At 52.2% G+C, this 20,322-nt stretch overlaps 1 protein-coding gene across 4 annotated transcripts; it reads right to left on the reverse strand.

Annotated features, from left to right (window-relative positions):
* Positions 1-8,672: 8,672 nt before the first annotated feature.
* FAM3A (FAM3 metabolism regulating signaling molecule A) lies at positions 8,673-18,356 on the reverse strand. 4 transcript variants are annotated; one of them, XM_010369226.2, is made up of 10 exons: positions 18,008-18,356; positions 17,856-17,910; positions 15,257-15,370; positions 14,328-14,351; positions 10,947-11,070; positions 10,768-10,826; positions 10,296-10,346; positions 9,884-9,968; positions 9,682-9,808; positions 8,673-9,381 (listed from the first exon to the last, which is right to left on the reverse strand). In XM_010369226.2, exons 2-10 carry the CDS (start codon positions 17,866-17,868, stop codon positions 9,286-9,288), a joined length of 693 nt encoding a protein of 230 aa, XP_010367528.1. In that variant the 5' UTR covers positions 17,869-17,910; positions 18,008-18,356; the 3' UTR covers positions 8,673-9,285. The 4 variants fall into 4 exon arrangements, with proteins under 4 accessions (XP_010367528.1, XP_030790129.1, XP_010367527.1 ...); XM_030934269.1 differs by lacking the exon at positions 15,257-15,370; XM_010369225.2 differs by having other exon boundaries at positions 17,856-18,356.
* Between the last annotated feature and the right edge of the window lie 1,966 nt (positions 18,357-20,322).

Here is a 20,322-nt window from a genome sequence, read left to right on the forward strand (position 1 = left end):
GACCTCGTGATCCGCCCGCCTCGGCCTCCCAAAGTGCTGGGATTACAGGCATGAGCCACCGTGCCTGGCCCAGAAACAGTATTTGATAAATAAGGAGGCCAGGCGAGGTGGCTCATACCTGTAATCCCAGTATTTTGGGAGGCCGAGGAGGGAAGATTGCTTGACCCCAGGAGTTTGAGACCAGCCTGGGCATCATGGGAAGACCCTATTTCTACATAAACAGATTAAAAAATATTTTAAAAGGCATGGAAGGCATATGCTAATGTAAGTATGAGGTACACTGAGTATCCACAGTGAAGTGTAATGACACCTGTCACTTTTGCCTGCCCGGCATCAGGTTGCAGCACCTTAGTTTTCTTTGGGGGAACCATCCGTCCTCCACTCTCAGTACGCATGGTTTGCATGTGGATGGCCCCAACGCTGGGCCCTGGAGTGGGCACATAAGCAGGTGCAGCCAGCCAGCCACTCAGACTGATGCAAACATAATGCCATAATCCAATCTGGACCAATGAGGGTTAGTCCCCAGGGACTTGTACTGAAGTGTTGGGAATGCCATCCTACGCCACAGAGAGGGAGACTTAAAGAAAATGATATTTATTTGGAATGGGTATTGCAATGGGAATGTGTGTGCCATAGTAAACGGTGTATATTCAGGGAGGTGAAGGGAGAAAAAGGGTTTTGTGGTTGTTTTTTGTTTGTTTGTTTGTTTTTAAGGCAGGGTCTCACTCTGTTGCCCAGGGTGGAGTGCAGTGGTGTGATACTGGCTAACTGCAGCCTTCACCTGCTAGACTCAGGTGACCCTTCCACTTCTGCCCCCTCAAGTAGCTGGGACTACAGGCATGTGCCACCATGCCTGGCTAATTTTTTTGTATTTTTTGTAGAGATGGGGTTTAACCATGTTGCCTTACGCTGGTCCCGAACTCCTGCGCTCAAGCAATTCTCCTGTCTCAGCCTTCCAAAGTGCTGGGATTACAAGCATGAGCCATGGCAGCAGGCTGACAGAGGTGTTTTTGTTTGTTTATTTGTTTTTGAGATGGAGTTTGGCTCTTGTTTCCCAGGCTGGAGTGCAATGGCGCGATCTCGGCTCACTGCAACCTCCGCCTCCCGGGTTCAAGCGATTCTCTTGCCTCAGCCTCCCGAATAGCTGGGATTACAGGCGTGGGCCACCACGCCCAGCTGATTTTGTATTTTTAGTAGAGACAGGGTTTCACTATGTTGGTCAGACTGGTCTTGAACTCCCAACCTCAGGTGATCCACCCTCCTCAGCCTCCCAAAGTGCTGGGATTACAGGTGTGAACCACCGCGCCTGGCCAACAAAGGTTTTTAAAGAAAAAATGAGAATTACATAATTGTTTTCAGGTAATTATCCTTGGCTACAAGCATTAATAACAAAAGTGGCATCAGTCCAAGTTTGGACAGGCAGTTGCTGGGTAGATGTCTTCACAGAAGTATTCTCTCTGTGTCAGGTGATGATAGCCATTGTACAGGGTTATAGTTTTTGCAGAGTCTCATGATGGGTTTTGGTGTCAGGCATCACACATGAGAACCTTCTCTTCATGGCCTTCCCCAGCTCTGGTTTTCAGGTTTTTTTTTTTTTTGTTTTTTTTTTGTTTTTTTTTTTTTTAAGGTGGGGTATCGCTATGTGACCCTGGCCGGAAGTGCAGTGGCTTTTCATGGAGCGATCCTACTACTGATCAGCATGGGAGTTTTACTTGCTCTGTTTCTGAGCTGGCCCAGTTCAGCCTTCCTTAGGAAACCTGGTGGTCTCCTGCTCCCAGGAAGTTACCATATTGATGCTGAGTTTAGTGAAGACACCAGATCAGATTAGCATACCACAGCCCAGAAATCCTGTGCTCAAGTGATCCTCCTGCCTCAGCCTCCCCAGCAGCTAGGAATACAGGTGTGTACTACCATGCCTGGCTAATTAAAAAAAAAAAAATTTGTAGAGACAGGGTGTCCCTATGTTGCTCAGGCTCATCTCGAACGCCTAGACTCAAGGGATCCTCCCACGACAGCCTCCCAAAGTGCTAGATTACAGGGGCGAGCCACCACACCTGGCCTAGCATGGAAGTTTTAACCTGTTCCATTTCCAGCCTTGGCTGGTTCATTCCTCCCTAGACAACCTAGTGGTCCTCCACTCCCAGGATACTGATGCTGAGCTTTTTGTGGACACCTGATTGGCATGGCACACTATAGCCCAGAACTCCTGGGCTCAAGCGATTCTCCTGCTGCAGCCTCCTGAGTAGCTAGGACTATAGGCATGCGCCACCACACCTGGCAGGGATTTTTTGTTTTGTTTTGTTTTTTGAGACAAAGTCTTACTCTGTCACCCAGGCTGGAGTGCAGTGGTGCGCTCTTGACTCACTGCAACCTCCATCTCCCGGGTTCCAGCAATTCTCCCACCTCAACCTCCTGAGTAGCTGGGACTACAGGCCTGCATCACTACGCCCAGCTAATTTTTCTATTTTTACTAGAGACACGGTTTTACCACGTTGGCCAGGATGGTCTCAAACTCCTGACCTCAAGTGATCCACCCGCCTCAGCCTCCCAAAGTGCTGGGATCACAGGCATGAGCCCCCGCGCCTGTTTTGTTTTTAATACAAGTGACTCCATTTTGCTTCTGGCAACTTTCACGTTTCCCCCTTTTGGTCGTGATCTTTCTTCAAAAGCAGTGGGTTTGGACTGTCCCCCAGTACTGGGGTGGACCTGTCCTGGGCTGCTGGTCTGGTTCCAGATAAGAGGGAGTGATTGACAACTAGGAGTCAGTGTCAAAACCCCTTTAGGCACATCTGAGCAACACTGGAAATTCGGGGAGAGTTGCACTCAGACTAAGTCTACCTGAAGTCCATCTTTACGTTCAATTGTTTGTGTTCTGTGGTCTTCTGGCTATCATCTGGAAGCCCCAGGCCAGCATATTCTGTTAGCAGCTGTACTTCTGCAGAAGCTTCACAAGTAATAAGTACAAATTGTTAAAAGGAAAAGACCAATTAATATTAATAGTTTTCATAATGCTTTTGAGCTATGAACCTAGGCTTAAAGGCAATCAAGTGAATAAATCAAATGATCATGGGGAATTAGGTGAGACCCATTATAACCTATGTGACCCGTTATAACCTATGTTTTGTAATTTAGTGTATATGGGGCCTCAAGTTCTCCAGGGGAATTTATCCAGGTTCAGCAGGTGCTATTAGCAATAGAACAGATATTTCCTGATTTAACCAATAGATACTGAAGGATCTCTTAGGTCAGGTTCTGTGAGGTTACCGACAGAAGCTATTGATTGTGCAGTTTAAATTACACCATTATCCCGTCAACGAAAAGGCAGACATAAGAAAGGAAAAATTAAGAGTGATAAGATTTTCATTTTGATGGGTGAAGCTCTCAACTTCTTTTTTTTTTTTTTTTTTTTTTTGAGACAGAGTGTCTGTTGCCCGGGCTGGAGTACAGTGGCCGGATCTCAGCTCACTGCAAGCTCCGCTTCCCGGGTTTACGCCATTCTCCTGCCTCAGCCTCCCGAGTAGCTGGGACTACAGGCGCCGCCACCACGCCCGGCTAGTTTTTTGTACTTTTTAGTAGAGACAGGGTTTCACCGTGTTAGCCAGGATGGTCTCGATCTCCTGACCTCGTGATCCGCCCGTCTCGGCCTCCCAAAGTGCTGGGATTACAGGCTTGAGCCACCGCGCCCGGCCTTTTTTTTTTTTTTTTTTGAGACAGAGTCTCGCTCTGTCGCCCAGGCTGGAGTGCAGCGGCATGATCTCAGCTCACTGCAACCTCTGCCTCCTGGGTTCAAGCAATTCTCCTGCCTCAGCCTCCCGAGTAGCTGGGATTACAGGTGCGTGCCACCACATGCAGCTAATTTTTAAAAAATATTTTTAGTAGAGATGGGGTTTCACCATGTTGGCCAGACTGGTCTCAAACTCCTGACCTCAAGTGATCCACCTGCCTCGGCCTCCCAAACTGCTGAGATTACAGGCGTGAACCACCATGCCCAGCCGAAAATCTCAACTTCTTGTTCTGGTTTGCAGTTTGAGTGTCTCTGGTTATGGCATCAGGTGGTTTGGAGAACTTTCCGTGTGACCCATTAGGCATGAGACTTGTCCCTTGATATTTATACCAAGTTTTCTAGCTCCAGCTTCAAGGCCTTTAGCAACATAACAGTTTTTTTTTTTCTTAGTTGGAGAGTTTTAGCCAAATATTAGAGGAAATTAGGAGGATTTGGGGTCTAGTCCTGTCTTCGTGTAGATAAGAAACAATGCAAAGGGCTGCAATCTTTTTTTTTTTTTTTTTTTTTTTTTTTTTTTTTTTTTTTTTTTTTTTTTTTGAGACGGAGTCTCGCTCTGTCACCCAGGCTGGAGTGCAGTGGCCGGATCTCAGCTCACTGCAAGCTCCGCCTCCCGGGTTCATGCCATTCTCCTGCCTCAGCCTCCCGAGTAGCTGGGACTACAGGCGCCGCCACCACGCCCGGCTAGTTTTTTGTACTTTTTAGTAGAGACAGGGTTTCACCGTGTTAGCCAGGATGGTCTCGATCTCCTGACCTCGTGATCCGCCCGTCTCGGCCTCCCAAAGTGCTGGGATTACAGGCTTGAGCCACCGCGCCCGGCCTTTTTTTTTTTTTTTTTGAGACAGAGTCTCGCTCTGTCGCCCAGGCTGGAGTGCAGCGGCATGATCTCAGCTCACTGCAACCTCTGCCTCCTGGGTTCAAGCAATTCTCCTGCCTCAGCCTCCCGAGTAGCTGGGATTACAGGTGCGTGCCACCACATGCAGCTAATTTTTAAAAAATATTTTTAGTAGAGATGGGGTTTCACCATGTTGGCCAGACTGGTCTCGAACTCCTGACCTCAAGTGATCCACCTGCCTCGGCCTCCCGAACTGCTGAGATTACAGGCGTGAACCACCATGCCCAGCCGAAAATCTCAACTTCTTGTTCTGGTTTGCAGTTTGAGTGTCTCTGGTTATGGCATCAGGTGGTTTGGAGAACTTTCCGTGTGACCCATTAGGCATGAGACTTGTCCCTTGATATTTATACCAAGTTTTCTAGCTCCAGCTTCAAGGCCTTTAGCAACATAACAGTTTTTTTTTTTCTTAGTTGGAGAGTTTTAGCCAAATATTAGAGGAAATTAGGAGGATTTGGGGTCTAGTCCTGTCTTCGTGTAGATAAGAAACAATGCAAAGGGCTGCAATCTTTTTTTTTTTTTTTTTTTTTTTGAGACGGAGTCTCGCTCTGTCACCCAGGCTGGAGTGCAGTGGCCGGATCTCAGCTCACTGCAAGCTCCGCCTCCCGGGTTCATGCCATTCTCCTGCCTCAGCCTCCCGAGTAGCTGGGACTACAGGCGCCCGCCACTTGCTTTGTATTTTTTAGTAGAGACGGGGTTTCACCGTGTTAGCCAGGATGGTCTCAATCTCCTGACCTCGTGATCCGCCCGTCTCGGCCTCCCAAAGTGCTGGGATTACAGGCTTGAGCCACCGCGCCTGGCCGAGCTGCAATCTAATAACAGGCATATTTTAGTGTTTTTCCTTTAGAAACAACTATTTCTGGGAGGCCGAGACGGGCGGATCACGAGGTCAGGAGATCAAGACCATCCTGGTTAACATGGTGAAACCTTGTCTCTACTAAAAATACAAAAAAAAAAAAAACAAACAATTAGCTGGGCGTGGCGACAGGCGCCTGTAGTCCCAGCTACTCGGGAGGCTGAGGCAAGAGAATGGCGTGAACCCAGGAGGTGGAGCTTGCAGTGAGCCGAGAGCGCGCCACTGCACTCTAGCCTGGGCGACAGAGCGAGACTCTGTCTCAAAAAAAAAAAAAAAAGAAAGAAAGAAAAAGAAAAAGAAACAGCTTTTTCTCTCTAAGGTCATCTTGATTTTTACTAAAGATAATCAGAGTAATACAAATTTGTTTGTAAAATAAGTTTACTTTGATCAAATTTTGCCTGCAAGAATAGTGATTTGACCACATAGTAATCTCAGATTTTTTTTTTTTCAGATGCAGTTTCACTCTTGTTGTCCAGGCTGGAGTGCAATGGTGCAACCTTGGCTCACTGCAACCTCCACATCTGAGGTTCAAGCGATTCTCCTGCCTCAGCCTCCTGAATAGCTGGGATCACAGGCATGTGCCACCACACCTGGCTAATTTTTGTGTTTTTAGTAGAGACAGGGTTTTACCATGTTGGCCAGGCTGGTCTCAAACTCCCGACTTCAGATGATCTGCCCACCTCAGTCTCCCAAAGTGCTGGGATTACAGGTGTGAGCCACTGTGCGTGGCCTGGTTTTTTTTTTTTTTTTTTTTGAGACAAGGTCTCGCTCTGTCACCCTGGCTGGAGTGCAGTGGCACAGTCACAGCTCACTGCAGCCTCAACCTCCTGGACTGCAGCAATCTGCCTGCCTCAACCTCCATAAGTGCTGGGATTACAGACATGAGCTACCAAGCCTAGTCCCATAGAATCTAAACCATCTCTAGATTATTTATCATGCTTAATACAATACAAATGCTATGCAAATAGCTATTACACTGTATTGTTTCTTGTTTTTTGATAGGATCTCACTCTGTTGCCCAGGCTGAAGTGCAGTGGTGTGATCTTGGCTCATGACATCCTTGACCTCCTGGGCTCAAGTGATCCTCCTGTCTCAGCCTCTCAAGTCACCATGCCTGGCTAATTTTCTTTGTTTTTTTTGTAGAGATGGGGTCTCGCAATTTTACCCAGGCTGGTCTCGAATGCTTGGGCTCAAATGACCTGCCCACCTTGGCCTCCCGAAGTGCTGGGTTATAGGGCATGAGCCACTGTGAGAGTCTACACTGTATTTTTTTTTTTTTTCTTGAGATGAAGTTTTGCTTTTGTTGCCCAGGCTGGAGCGCAGTGGCATGATCTTGGCTCACTGCAACCTCTGCCTCCCGGGTTCAAGTGATTCTCCTGCCTCAGCCTCCCGAATAGATGGGATTACAGGTTCCTGCCACCACGCCTGGCTAATTTTTTTTTTTTTTTTTTTTTTTTTTTTTTTTTTGAGACGGAGTCGCGCTCTGTCGCCCAGGCTGGAGTGCAGTGGTGTGATCTCGGCTCACTGCAAGCTCTGCCTCCTGGGTTCACGCCATTCTCCCGCCTCAGCCTCCTGAGTAGCTGGGACTACAGGCTCCCGCCACCACGCCTGGCTAAGTTTTTGTATTTTTTAGTAGAGACAGGGTTTCACCATGTTAGCCAGGATGGTCTCGATCTCCTAACCTTGTGATCTGCCCGCCTTGGCCTCCCAAAGTGTTGGGATTACAGGCGTGAGCCACTGTGCCCAGCCCCCCCCCCCCCCCCGGCTAATTTTTGTATATTTAGTAGAGACGGGGTTTCACCATGTTGACCAGGCTGGTCTTGAACTTCTGATCTCAGGTGATCCACCCTCCTCGGCCTCCCAAAATGCTGGGATTACAGGCGTGAGCCACTGTGCCCGGCCACTGTATTGTTTTTTACTTGTACTATTTTTTATTCTTGCATTTTTATTTTTTTCAAATATTTCCAATCTGTGGTTGGTTGAATCTGTGGACATGGAACCCCCATGGATATGAAGGGCTGACTGTATGCTAGTCTCTCTCCTTCTGGAGATGTTTGCAATTTTCCATAGCAAATCTAAAGAGTGAAGTATGTATGATCCTGCAGTGGATCCATCATTACACATTTTTGTCCAAACCCATCAAATGTCCAACAGCAGAGTGCATGTGAGCACCGATGCTGGTTCATTGACAGCAACAGATGGGACGCTGGAGGCTGGCAGGGGGCACACAGGAACTCTGACCTTTCCACTCAGTTTTGCTGTGAACCTAAAATGGTTCTAAGAAAGAACATTTACCAAAAAAAAAAAAAAAAAAAAAAAAAAAAAAAAAAAAAAAAAAATACACGTAGAAAGTTCCTGGTGCAGAGACAGGACTGGGTATTGGCTGTGTGACCTTTTCAGTCCTGGAATCACCATTGTTTCCTGCCTGGTGAGTCTCTCCTCCAGGGCACCCCTGTGCCTCCAACCCCACGTGCCTGCTCCGGAAGCACTTTTGTCTTCCGAGGCTCTGAGCTCTACACTCTTCCTGGGGTCAGCTCTTAAGTCCATCGCCCCTAATGTGGCCCTGTCAAGGACACCACAGTGCCTCCCATCTAGGAACTGCCTTCTCTCCTTTCGCTGAACTCAGACTGCTTCTGGGCCTCTGGATTTGACATTCCAGCAAAATTGCTTCTAACTTGCTGGCTCTCGCTCAGCGAAGGGAGGTATTAACCGTAACCTGCGAGACACACGAAAAGCCCAAGTGACTCGACCCCTCAAACCCTGACTTCAAAGGCAGCCAAAGTCTGTGGGCGACACGTGCTCTTGGATGATGATGGGGGTGTGGCGGGGGGGCCTGGGCTGGTGTTAATCCCTGTCCCTACAGGCCTGCACTGGGTCAGAGGGAGTTGTTGAGTTTCCTGCAGCCCCTGAATGTGGAATCATCTCTCCCAGACAAAGCCATGGTGGCACTACCTGGGGCTGCTCTGATCACTGCTTGAGTCACATCTCAGTCACAGCAGGGCCTGTTGGTGGCAGGAGCCCTTGAGACAAAAGGCTGTCTGCTAGGGCTGTGGGAGCAGGTTGGTTAAGACGCTGGAATCTGTCCTCCCACACCCCAGAGGGCACCATCACCCCTGACTCCGTACTGACAACAGCGTCTGAAGGCATTTCTTCTGTGGGGCCATCACTTTATTAAGGGGTCATCTAGAAGGTGGGCCCCCTGACAAACCGCGGGCGGGACCGTGATCAGGCTCTAGCTGCTTTACCACCCTGGGCCAGCCTGCTCATGAAGCAGCCACCGGGTTTAGCTCACTGGAAGGAATCACACTGGAAACATGTGTAGCCCGCAGTGCAGAGGGCGGCTCCAGAAGGGAGAGGTTCTGGAAGATGCCCCAACCTGCCGGGGGCTGCTCCCAGAGTTGCACAGTGAGGGGCGGGCACCCAGGGCTGTTCCAGGACTCAGGATGGGGACGGAGATGGTGTGAAGAATGGAGGAGGACAGGGCTAGATGGGCTGACCGGGGGAACAGTGTTACGAAAAGGAGGCGGGTACCCTGGGCTCCCGTGACAAAGTGCAGCAGGGCTAGCCCCTGCAGCCCCCATATCCTCCACCACCTGGAACACCACATTCTGGTCACTGCCTCGGAGCCCCAATGTGTTGGGGCCACAGAGCACTCCTGCCCAGGCGTGGGGTGTGGGCTTTGGCCTGTGTCCGCCCGGCAGCGCGCGTGCCTCCCTTGGCCTGGCCTCCCTCGGCCTGGTCCTGGCGCTGGCCGTGCTAGCTGGCCATGCTTCTCCGCGGGATGCAACCTTCCATCTCCAGCGCCTCGGGCCAGCCTTCGTACTTGTTGCTGTGCTTACTGTTCTTCACGTGCTGCGGGGAGGGGAGCAGAAAGTCATGACCTTGGCCTTCAGGGACAGGGGACAGGAGTGGACCAGGGCCCAGGCTTTTAGTCACCTGTGCCGTGCTGGCCAACAGTGCACTCTCAGGGCACTCGGCCCCTCCACCCATCCCAGGGAAACATGGCACCAGCTGCACTGGCCCACCCCTCATAGCTGGACTGGGGATGGTCCCCTGCTAGGGCGGCAGCAGTCGGGGAGACGCATGGCATATAGGCAGAAGGGCGACGGGCTGCCCTGTGCTGGTGGGGGTGATGCCAAGCACCCCTCATACCTGCTCAAAGGGGCTCTTGTTCTGCACACCCTTGGCCCCCACAAACACCCAGCTATCCCGGAAGGCCAGCTCCTTGGCGTTCCTGCTGCCCAGCTCGCTGAAGAGCTTTCTGGTCTCTTCATTCATCCTGCAGCATGGGAGGAAGAGGTGTCAGCTGTCGCTGCAGAAGGTAAGGCTGAGGCTGGCCTCCCCAAGTACTTACTTGGTAGCTGGGTCGTCGTAGGATGCCACAAACACCAGGGTGCCTTCGTGCAGTGGCCGAATAAACTTCAACAGGTCGTTGACATCTGGCAGGGGGCAGATGCCACGGAACAGGGGTCATCAGGTACCACTGAGCACCCTCCCACCAGCCCCTGTTCTCCAAACAAGGAAACCGAAGTAGGGATTGGCCTGGGACGTGCCCCGCCAAGGGACAGACTGGTCTAGGAAGCTAAGGCATCCCCATGACCTTCCACAGCCTCTAGACCAAGCTGGTGATGCCCCTGTCATTTCTGAACCCAAGGAGGTGACTGAGAAGCCCCAAGTACAGACAGAGAGAGAGAGCAGTGTCTCAGGGGAAGCTGCCCAGGTCATTTTGCTGCAGTCAAAACGCAAGATGCTGTGCTATAACTCACCTCCGGCCCACATGTCAAAGGCCCGGGCCTCGATGAGCTCGCCGCTGACCCCTGTGTCAGGAGGGAGGGCCCTGCTGGGTGAGCCAGGCCAGCCTCAGGGCACAGCAGGCGGGTAGCAACGGGGGGCAGCCCTTCTGGAAGCTTTCAAACAGTCCCCCAATATTCATTCATTTGTTCAGGCAGCTGCATCCCACCCCAAGCTATGGTGCCTGTCTGGCATTTGAGGCCCTCCGGGGGCTCCATGAAGCACCCCCGACCTCCCAGAACCCTCCCCAGTGCTTTATTTTTTGCCATCGTGCCTTTTTGTTCATTGGGTCACTCCTCTGTGGAGCCTTCGGCTTTGCACAGACTCCTTCCTGGGCCTCCCTGGGAGATCCTGAAGGGGAGGGGAAGGGAGGGCAAACACCCAGAGGCCTCCTGGGGAGGGAGCAGGGAAGGAGGGCGGCAGGCCACACTCAGCCAGGGGCCTCACCGTTCACCAGGGCGATGTTCAGCCCACGGCCCACGTTGTCCTTGACGCTGCTCATCAGCCTAGTTAGGGGCGGGGGACGGGGAGATCCCACATGGGCACATCTGCTCCACTCTCCCTTGCAGACCCGGCCCTGGATCCCCCACTCCCTCCCTGATCCCCATTCACCCCAGGGAGCTCACATCTTGTCCTCAAGGCAGATCTTGGGCCCAATGACGTTGGCGGCCCCGCTGACCACACGGAAGGCCAGGTGCTCCTCAGGACATGGCTGGGGCAAGCCGCACTTGTACTTCCTGGCCCGTGGCGCTGGGCAGGGATAGCAGGTGTTACCCATGGGCCTGGCCCTGAGGTCACCTGAGATCTGAAGGGGAGGTCAGGACCAGCACACATGGCAGAACAAGCGACCGCAGAGCGGGGAACAAGTAGGGGGATGTGGCTCAGGCCAAGGCTGGAGACACTTCCATAATCTATGTCCTACTGGTGAGGCCACAGGGACCCAAGACAGAAGGATTTTCTGTTACTGGTGGGAGAAAAGAAAGGATGCTGAGGGCTGCCCTGGGCCACTGCACAGCCAGGAACAAAGCAGGGGTGAAGTAAGTCAGGCTGGGGACCTAGCTGCATGGATGAGGCCAACCAGAGCAAAGGCAGTATGGCAGGGGGTAGTGTGGCAGGGGGTGCAGCCTGTCTCCTGATTTTGATGGGGGTTGGTTGGGAGGACTGGAGCAAGATGGCTTCCCTTATGGGTTGAATTCTGTCCCCTCAAGATATGTTGAAGTTCTAATCTCCGGTACTTTAGAATGTGATGTTTGCAAATAGGGCCTTTGCAGAGAAATGAATTCAGATGGGGTCATATTGGAGTAGGTGGGGCCTTAATGCAACATGACTGATGTCCTCATAAGAACAGAAGCGACAAAGACACACAGAGGGAAGACAGCCATGGGACACTGGAGAAGAGACAGGAGTGATACAGCCAGAGGCCAAGGTATGCCTGGGGCCACTGGAACATGGGGAGGTCAGAAGGACCCTCCTGTAGAACCTTCAGAGTGAGTGCCACCCTGGTGACACCTTGATTTCAGACTTCTGGTTTTCAGAATGGGGAGAGAATCCATTTCCGTTGTTTAAGCCACCCAGTTGAAATGGCAGTTCCAGGAAATGGATACAGGTTTTGGCACCAGGAAGTGTCATGCTTAGGTAACAAATACCTAAAAATGTGGAAATGGCTTTGGAACTGGGTAGTCAGTAGAGGCTTGTCTTAGTCCATCTGCTGTGGCCATAACAGAATACCACAGACTGGGTAATTTATAAAGACAACAGATTCATTTGGCTCATGATTCTGGAGGCTGCGAAGTCCAAAAGCATGGCGCTGGCATCTAGTGAGGGTCATCCCGTGGCAGAAAGGTGGAAGGCAGAAGCAAGCGTATGAGACACAGAAAAAAAGGGGGCTGAACTTCAAGGTAATTAACTTACCGATAATAATGGCATTCATCCATTCATGAGGGCAGAGCCCTCATGACCTAACTACCTCAAAAAGGTCCTGCTCTCAAGACCAACACATTGACACATTTCAACATGAGTTTTGGAGACAACATTTAAACCACATCAAGGCTGTAGAAGTTTGAGGTACATGTTAGAAAAGGTCTGGATTGCTTTTAAGAGACTGTTGGTAGGAGTATGGATGTTAAAGGTAATTCTGATGAGAGGATGGGAGAGCAATAGACACAGCCTCTGTGGTCTTAGAGAATGCAAACATCATCATGAACAGAACGTTGCTAGAAACATGAATGTTAAAGGTGCTTTTGGGTTGGGTGTGGTGATTCACGCATGTGATCCCAGCACCTTGGGAGGCCAAGGCAGGAGCATCACTTGAGGCCAGGTGATCAAGACCAGCCTGGGCAACATAGTGAGACCCCGTCTCTACAAAAAATACAAAATAAGCTAGCTGTGGTGGTACATGCCTGTAATCCCAGCTACTCAGGAGGCTGAGGCAGGAGAATCCCTTGAGCTATGATTGCACCACTGCCCTCCAGTCTGGGTGAAAGAGCAAGACCCTGTCTCAATACATTCAAAAAATAAATAATAAAAAATAAAACATTAGCTGTGTGTGGTAGCACATGCCTGTAGTCGCAGCTACTTGGGAGACTGAGGTGAGAGGGTCGCTTGAGCCCAGGAGTTTGAGGTTACAGTGCACTGGGATGGTATCACTGCACTCCAGCCTGGGCAACAGAGCGAGACCTCTGTCTCTACAAAAGAAGAAAAAGGAAAAAAAGGTGCTTTTGGTTAAGCCTCAGAGGAAAATGAGGGACATGTTTTTCAGTTATTGGGCACTGGAGGAAAGCTGATCCTTGTTATAAAGGAACTTGGCCCAGGCGTGATGGCTCACACCTATAATCCCAGCACTTTGGGAGGCTGAGGTGGGAGGATTACTTGAGGTCAGGAGTTTGAGACCAGCCTGACCAACATGGTGAAACCCCATCTCTACTAAATACGAAAAGCAGTTGGGTGTGGTGGCAGTGCTGTAATCCCAGCTAATCAGGAGGCTGAGGTGGGAGAACAGCTTGAACCCGGGAGGCAGAGGTTGCAGTGAGCCAAGATTCCTCTATTGCACTCCAGCCTGGGTGACAGAGCAAGACTCTGTCTCAAAGAAAAAAAAAAAAAAGACCTTGGTTGAATGTGTTCTAGTGTTTTGTGGAAAGGAGAATGTGTAAGTGCTGAGTGCTGAACTTGGATATTCAGCTGAGGAGATTTCCAAGCAAAGTGTTGAGAGCATAGCCTGATTTCTTGCTGCTTATAGTAAAATGTAAGAGGAGAGACATGAGGAAGAAACTGTTGAGCACAAAGGAGCCAGAAAGCGAAGATGTGGAAAATTCTCGGCCTAATCATGTTACAAAAACTGCAAAAGTGTCCCCTGGAGAGAAGAGCAAGGCTGTTCAAGCATTTGTCCCAGAGCTGAGGTATGTGACTTGTGGGTCCACTCAACCCTTTCAGCAGAAATCTGCAATGAAGATGGGGTTATCTAGGAAGCATCTGTAGGAAAACCCTCTGACTTTATAGCTTGGACCCCTATAACTTGCACAAGAGACCAACAAGGCTCTTGAGAATCGTACACCAGCAGAAACACTGCTGACCTGGAGTGAAGGGGGCGGAGATGAGATGAAGGGACGGAAGGGTGGCCCCGAGGGTGGGGCTGTCTCCTGTTTCAGAGCATGGGGTCATTCCAGCAGGCCCAGAAAAAAGAATCTCAGGTCACAGAGGATTCCTGATTCCCCTCAGGCCTTGAAACCAAATGAATTTTGCCCTGCTGGGCTTTGGACTTGCTTGGGACTGGTGACCTCTTTCTTCCTTCCAAGTTGCCCTTTTGCAAGTGGGAGTACCTATCCTAGGCCGGCTCACTATCACGTTCAGGCAGGAAGTCACTTGGTTTCTAGGTTTCCAGTGGTGAGCAGCCCCCGTGGACCGCGATAGCTGGTTTTGGGAGGAATAAATGGAAAACAGAAGCCCTACAGGACTGGGAGCAGGCAGGGGCGTCACAAGGGAAAGGAGAAGGGGGGTGACAGGGGCCTTACCTGCAGTCACCGAGCTCTCTGGACCTGTGGATACAGAGTGGTTTCCGTTAGTGTGGAGCCTCCCAGGGCCTGAGGCAGGGCAGCCTGGCCCTCCTTACACCGTGAAGTGTAGACACAGGGAGTCAGGCTCGGGGGCTGGGGGCTAAGCCAAGCTGACCTTGGCATGCTTCCCGCTCAAGTGTAGTCATGTTCAGATGAAAAACTCCCTACTCCAGGAACAGGGGGAAACGGAATTAGAAAAAGTACTTAGATGACCTGGCCGGGCATAGTGGCTCATGCCTGTAGCACTTTTGGAGGCCGAGGCGGGCAGACTGCTTGAGCCCAGGAGTTTGAGACCAGCCTGGGCAACATGGTGAAACCCCATCTCTACTAAAAACACAATAATAATAATAATAATTAGCTGGGTTTGGTGGTGCGCACCTGTAGTCTCAGCTACTCGGGAGGCTAAGGCACTACAATCGCTTGAACCCAGGAGGTAGAGGTTGCAGTGAACCGAGATCGCACCACTGCACTCCAGCCTGGGAGACAAAGTGAGACACTGTCTCAATCAAACAAACAAAAAAGTACTTAGGTGACCTATTACCAGTCAACAAGGTGTAGAGTCCCCTCTCCATCTCAGAGCCTACAGGGAGCAACCCGGGCATCACTCCCCATGTTCAGTGGAAGCTCCCTGCCCCTTACTCTGGCCCTACTGACTCCAGTTGGGCACAGAATTCTAGTGATCGGGTACTGGCTTTCCTAGATGAAGCAACTGGGTGTTGGGGGAGGCTGTGCCTTATGTCAGGAGACAGACTGGGGACAGCCAAAGGTAGCCTGCCAGGGAGGAGACAGAAAACCCAAGTCAACCCCCAACCCCAAGCCTCAACCACACGCCCAGGTGGCCACCTTGGTGGCCTCCAGAGAAGGATACGGCGGGGTCCCACACTCACTGGTGAAGAGTTGCTGGATGCGAGGAAAGCCACTGCCAGGCCCACCCAGGAGGATGCTGACCACGATCCATGTGAGACCCACACTGACGACTAGGGCCACAATGCGGAGAGGGCCTGCAGGCAGGACAGACGCGGGGTGGGGTCACCTCAGATACCAGTGAACCCCAGAATGACCCCATAGCCTTGCATGACTGGATCTCCCCTGCCACTTGGGAAGAAGTGGCTGGAGGACAAAGAGGTGGAGAGCTGTTGCCTTCCACCAGGCCTGAGAGGGAGACTTGAGCTCCCTGGCAGGTGGAAAGAGGAAACTGAGTTCAAATCCCAAGGCTGCTGGGTTTGGTTCTCCCTGGCGGGTCTGAGAGGGGACTCTCTGCTCGAGAAGGGCTCCATCCCTCTTTCCAAGAACCCCCTGAACTTCCTGCCTCTGAAACCACCAATACATTTGGGTACCCACCTGCCCCTCCTTTCCTCCTGTTCTGAGGGAGAAGGGTCCCTACTCCCTTTTAAGACCAGTCCCAGCCAGGCGCAGTGGCTCACGCCTGTAATCCCAGCACTTTGGGAGGCCAAGGCAGGTAGATCACGAGGTCAGGTGTTCGAGACCAGCCTGAAAAACATGGTGAAACCCCGCCTCTCCTGAAAATACAAAAATTAGCCGGGCATGGTGGCGCACGCCTGTAATTGCAGCTACTCAGGAGGCTGAGGCAGGAGAATAGCTTGAACCTGGGTGGCAGAGGTTAAAGTGAGCCAAGATCATGCCACTGCACTCCAGCCTGATGATAGAGCAAGACTGTCTCAAAAAAAAAACAAAAAACAAAAAACAAAAAACAGTTCCGTCATCTGCTGGGACCTGGATTGCAAGCTCCCCAGCCTTCTCTGATTTCTTGCAATAGTGATCACTCTCTCTAGCTCGCTCTTTCTCCTGTATTTTCAACATCTCCAATGTTAAGAAAGCAAAGAAAACACTCTTCTTCAAAACCACATCCCCATCCTCTTTCCCCTAACCTTTCTTTTCCCTGTCAACCCCCTCAAAAGTCATCTATACTCATTCCATCATCTCACCTCCTACTCCCTCCCACCCTACTCCAGTCTGGCCTGGCTTCCACCACCCCACCAAATCAGCTTGTTGCCAAGGCCGCTGATGACCTTTGTGGTGTCACCACCCCGGTCACCTGTCAGCCCCCAACTTCCTTGACCTCTCAGTGGGCTGCCCATGTCCTCCTGACAGAAGCACTCATTTCTCTGCTGGCTTTCAGGACAGCACACTCCTCATTCTTCTTAGTTAGATTGTCTCCTCTACCCTCCCCTTAAAAGCTGGACTTTCCCAGGCTTCCATCTCAGGCTGCCTTCTGGTCCCTACCTGTAGTGTCTTTTTTTTATTTATTTTTTATTTTTTTGAGATGGAGTCTTGCTCTTGTCCCCCAGGCTGGAGTGCAATGGCACAATCTCGGCTCACTGCAACCTTCGCCTCCTGGGTTCAAGTGATTCTCCTGCCTCAGCCTCCCGAGCAGCTGAGATTACAGGCACCCGCCAACACGCCCGGCTAATTTTTGTATTTTTAGTAGAGATGGGGTTTCACCATGTTGGCCAGACTGGTCTTGAACTCTTAACCTCAGGTGATCCACCCGCCTCGGCCTCCCAAAGTGTTGAGATAACAGGCATAAGCCACTGCGCCCAGCTGTATTTTTATTTTTATTTTTTTGAGACGGAGTCTCGCTCTGTCACCCAGGCTGGAGTGTGCAGTGGCACAATCTCGGCTCACTGCAACCTCAGCCTCCCAGGTAGCTGGGATTACAAGCACCCACCACCATGCCCTGCTAATTTTTTTGTATTTTTTTTTGTAGAGATGGGGATTCACCACGTTGGCCAGGCTGGTCTCAAACTCCTGACTTCAAGTGATCTGCCCGCCTCGGCCTCCCAAACTGCTGGGATTACAGGTGTGAGTCACCGCGCCCAGCCTGTAGTGTCTTTTTAGATGATGTCATTTACTCCCAGCTCTTTAATTAACCAGCATGTGTCAATGACTTCCTATTTTCTAGTTCCAGCTGTGGCCTCTCTTGAAACCACTCCCTGCCAGCTGGTTCCTCACTGGCCAGCTCCACTTGGATATGTCCACAAAGTTACCAACTTAGCAAGTCTGAAGTTCAATTCCTGAGTTCTTTCCACTCTCCACCCCGCCCCAACCTATCCCTCCCCAAGGATCTTCATCTTAGTTGTCCAGGTGACAGTAGGGCTGTCATCGGGTTCATGTTGAAGCCCACAGCCACTTTTGTCACTTCCCCTCTAAGATCACGCCTCTCCACCTGCACTCCCCACCTCCTCTCTCTCACCACTCATTTTCCAAAAAGCAGCTGGTCTGCTACCTGCGTTGGGAGATACTGACTATACTAATCTTCCTGTCATAGCTCGGGGAGCTGATGTCCTCAGAGGTGAAAAGATTTGGTTAAGGTCAAGGAATGAGTGTTTGTACAGAGTCCTCTGAAATTTCCAAAACCAAACCCAGTGGTCCACCCGCGCCTCTCCAGACACAGATGTCGGGACGCTGGGCCTCCATCCAGGTGCCCTTTTCAACTCCCTCCCGTTCGCTGCGGAAGCCACCCACCTGCCAACCTCATGTCCACTCTCCTCCTGCTGGGTTGGGACCGCCGGCAAGTGCACTGTTTGGGGGGAAAGCGGAAGAACGGGTTTGGGTGGGGGTCAGGGGCAAGCCTGTGCAGGACCCCTGCTGGGGGCGGGCGCGATCGGTGCTACGACCTGTTTGTCCAGCCGCCCGGCCAGGCAGGGCTCCTCGGAAACGCGCGGGGAAACCCTGCCTGGCCAGGAGGGGCCTCAGGAACCCGTTGGCTCACGATCTTGCCCACAGGAGCCTCCAGGGCTGGGACGCAGATGTGGTTCTCCTGGGCTCGGGCAGTTCCTCCAGGCCTGGGGACTGGCGACGCGGGCCGGGCCGGAGACTTGTCTGGCCGTGGGAATACGTGGTCTCGGTCAGGAAGGCTCCCTGTCAGGCCCCCTGACCCGTTCCGCCCGGCAAGAGGAGGCAAGGTCGCTGCGCAGGGCGGCCAGGCAGGCCCGGCAATGGCGGCCAAGGGCGGGGCCACAGCCCGTCGGCCCCGCCCCCGGCAGCAGCCGCGCCGTCTGGCTCCACGCAGGCCCCGCCTCCAGACCCGCCTCTACCGCTCGCGCCGGCCGCCTGATGGGAGGGGCCTGAACCTGCCCCGTCCCTGGATCCCTCGTCGGCCCCGCCCCCGCAGTACGTTCAGGCTGAACCCACCGCCCGCGGAGTGGGAGGGGCCGCGTCGGTCCCGCCCCGGAAGCCTCCCCGCGGCCCTTTCTCTGGTGGGAGAACCCTGCCTACCTAGGCTTGGAGGGCTGGGGCTGCGCTTGCGCCCTGAGGTCAGATTTCTGAGGCGTGGGAAGACGCAGATGGATCTGGGGCGGAATTAGAACCTGTTCCAAAGTTGATCCATGCACCTTGTAAGGGCAAGAGAGGTACAGAGGCGCAGATAGGGAAGACCGCAGGATCCAGCATGAACCTCTGGCTGCCTTTCCTTAGAGTCTGTTTTCTGTTCAGAAGCACGTTCTTGCTGTCTCTCGTATCACTTTTATAATGGGACGGGGCGCCTCAAACTATTTCAACATCCTTGAAAACTCTTGCCTGCTCCACCTGCCTGATCTCTAACACCCTCCCCCTCAGAGCTGCTCAAGCTGTTGTTTACACCACACCCCACCCTAAAAGCAGAGGAGAATAAAATTTTCGGGGGGCAGTGGAGGGGGGAGTTTAGCGCTATAACCGGAGGCTTTCACAGCAAACCAGAATTTATTTTGAGGCCTCTCAGGTGCAGCTTTCAAGTCACGTGACTTTCGTGGCCTATGATTTGTTTTTCTAAGACCACCAGAGCGGGCACAAAAGAACCAGCGAGCAGGCAAGGGTAGGAGCAAAACTGCAAATTTATTTTGGTCACCTAGCTTCAGGGAAGTAGGTGGGTAGGGAGGGGTCTGTCGGCCTCCGGCAAAGGAGGCCGACAGAGTCCCCCGATCAGGAACCCCGCCCGAGAGCCCCACCGGGGGACTCTGTCGGCCTCCTTTGCCGGAGGCGGACAGACCTCTCCCTACCCACCTACTTCCCTGAAGCTAGGTGACCAAAATAAATTTGCAGTTTTGCTCCTACCCTTGCCTGCTCGCTGGTTCTTTTGTGCCCGCTCTGGTGGTCTTAGAAAAACAAATCAGCCTACACAACTCTTTTCACTTGAAAACAAGTGTGACGTTGTGAATTCCCTAACAATAGGAAAAAAGAAGGCTCTAGAAAGAGCAGTGCTTGGCTTTCCCTGCGGCTCCAAGCTGTGCCGGCACCCAGCGGACTGTGTGGACCTGGGGTGGTCTCTGGCCGCAGGCAGACGCGGCCCTTCGGCTTTTCTCCAGTCACTCCAATTCTGCCTGACTGCCTGGCTCTCTCCCCTCCTCGCCTGCCCGCACGCTGCCCCCACCCCTGCCCGGGCTCCCTCTGCCCATCAGAAGGGTCAAGCTCCCGTCCCTTCTGCCCTGCCGGCTGCCCCAAGTGCGCCCTGACCGCCTACTGCGCTGGCATGGCCGGGGCCACCCTGGCAGCTGATCCATCTGTCTGGAGGGCAGCAGCAGGGCCGAATGAGAACCATGGAAACCTCCCTGCCCTTTGACCCAACTTACGGGAATCTCCTACCCTCAGGGAAACAATGCAAAATATAGAGAAAGTTTATAGAGCCGGGCATGGGAGAGCCCTGGTTAGAATCCAGCAGTTCCTATACTGGAGTACGCAACAGGGTCAAGGTAATCCCTTTCAGCTGCTTGCTGCTGGAGCCAGGGCTTTGCATTTGCGTTTTGTCATGGAATTTGAAAGCCTCTCAAGTAATTATGGTACCAAATCTTGGGCTCCATGCCCTCCCCAAGGGGGGCCCAGTCGAAGAAGTTCCAGGTTACTCACACCCTTGAGCTGCCAGCCAGGCCCAGGGCGGCTGCCATGCGGTGGTTCTTCAAGGACAATGTTTACGTGTTGCTCAGAACAGGCAATTATGAAAGGTTGCTTTAATGAGTCT

Source organism: Rhinopithecus roxellana, chromosome 7 (assembly GCF_007565055.1).
Source record: "Rhinopithecus roxellana isolate Shanxi Qingling chromosome 7, ASM756505v1, whole genome shotgun sequence".
Classification (NCBI taxonomy): domain Eukaryota; kingdom Metazoa; phylum Chordata; class Mammalia; order Primates; family Cercopithecidae; genus Rhinopithecus; species Rhinopithecus roxellana.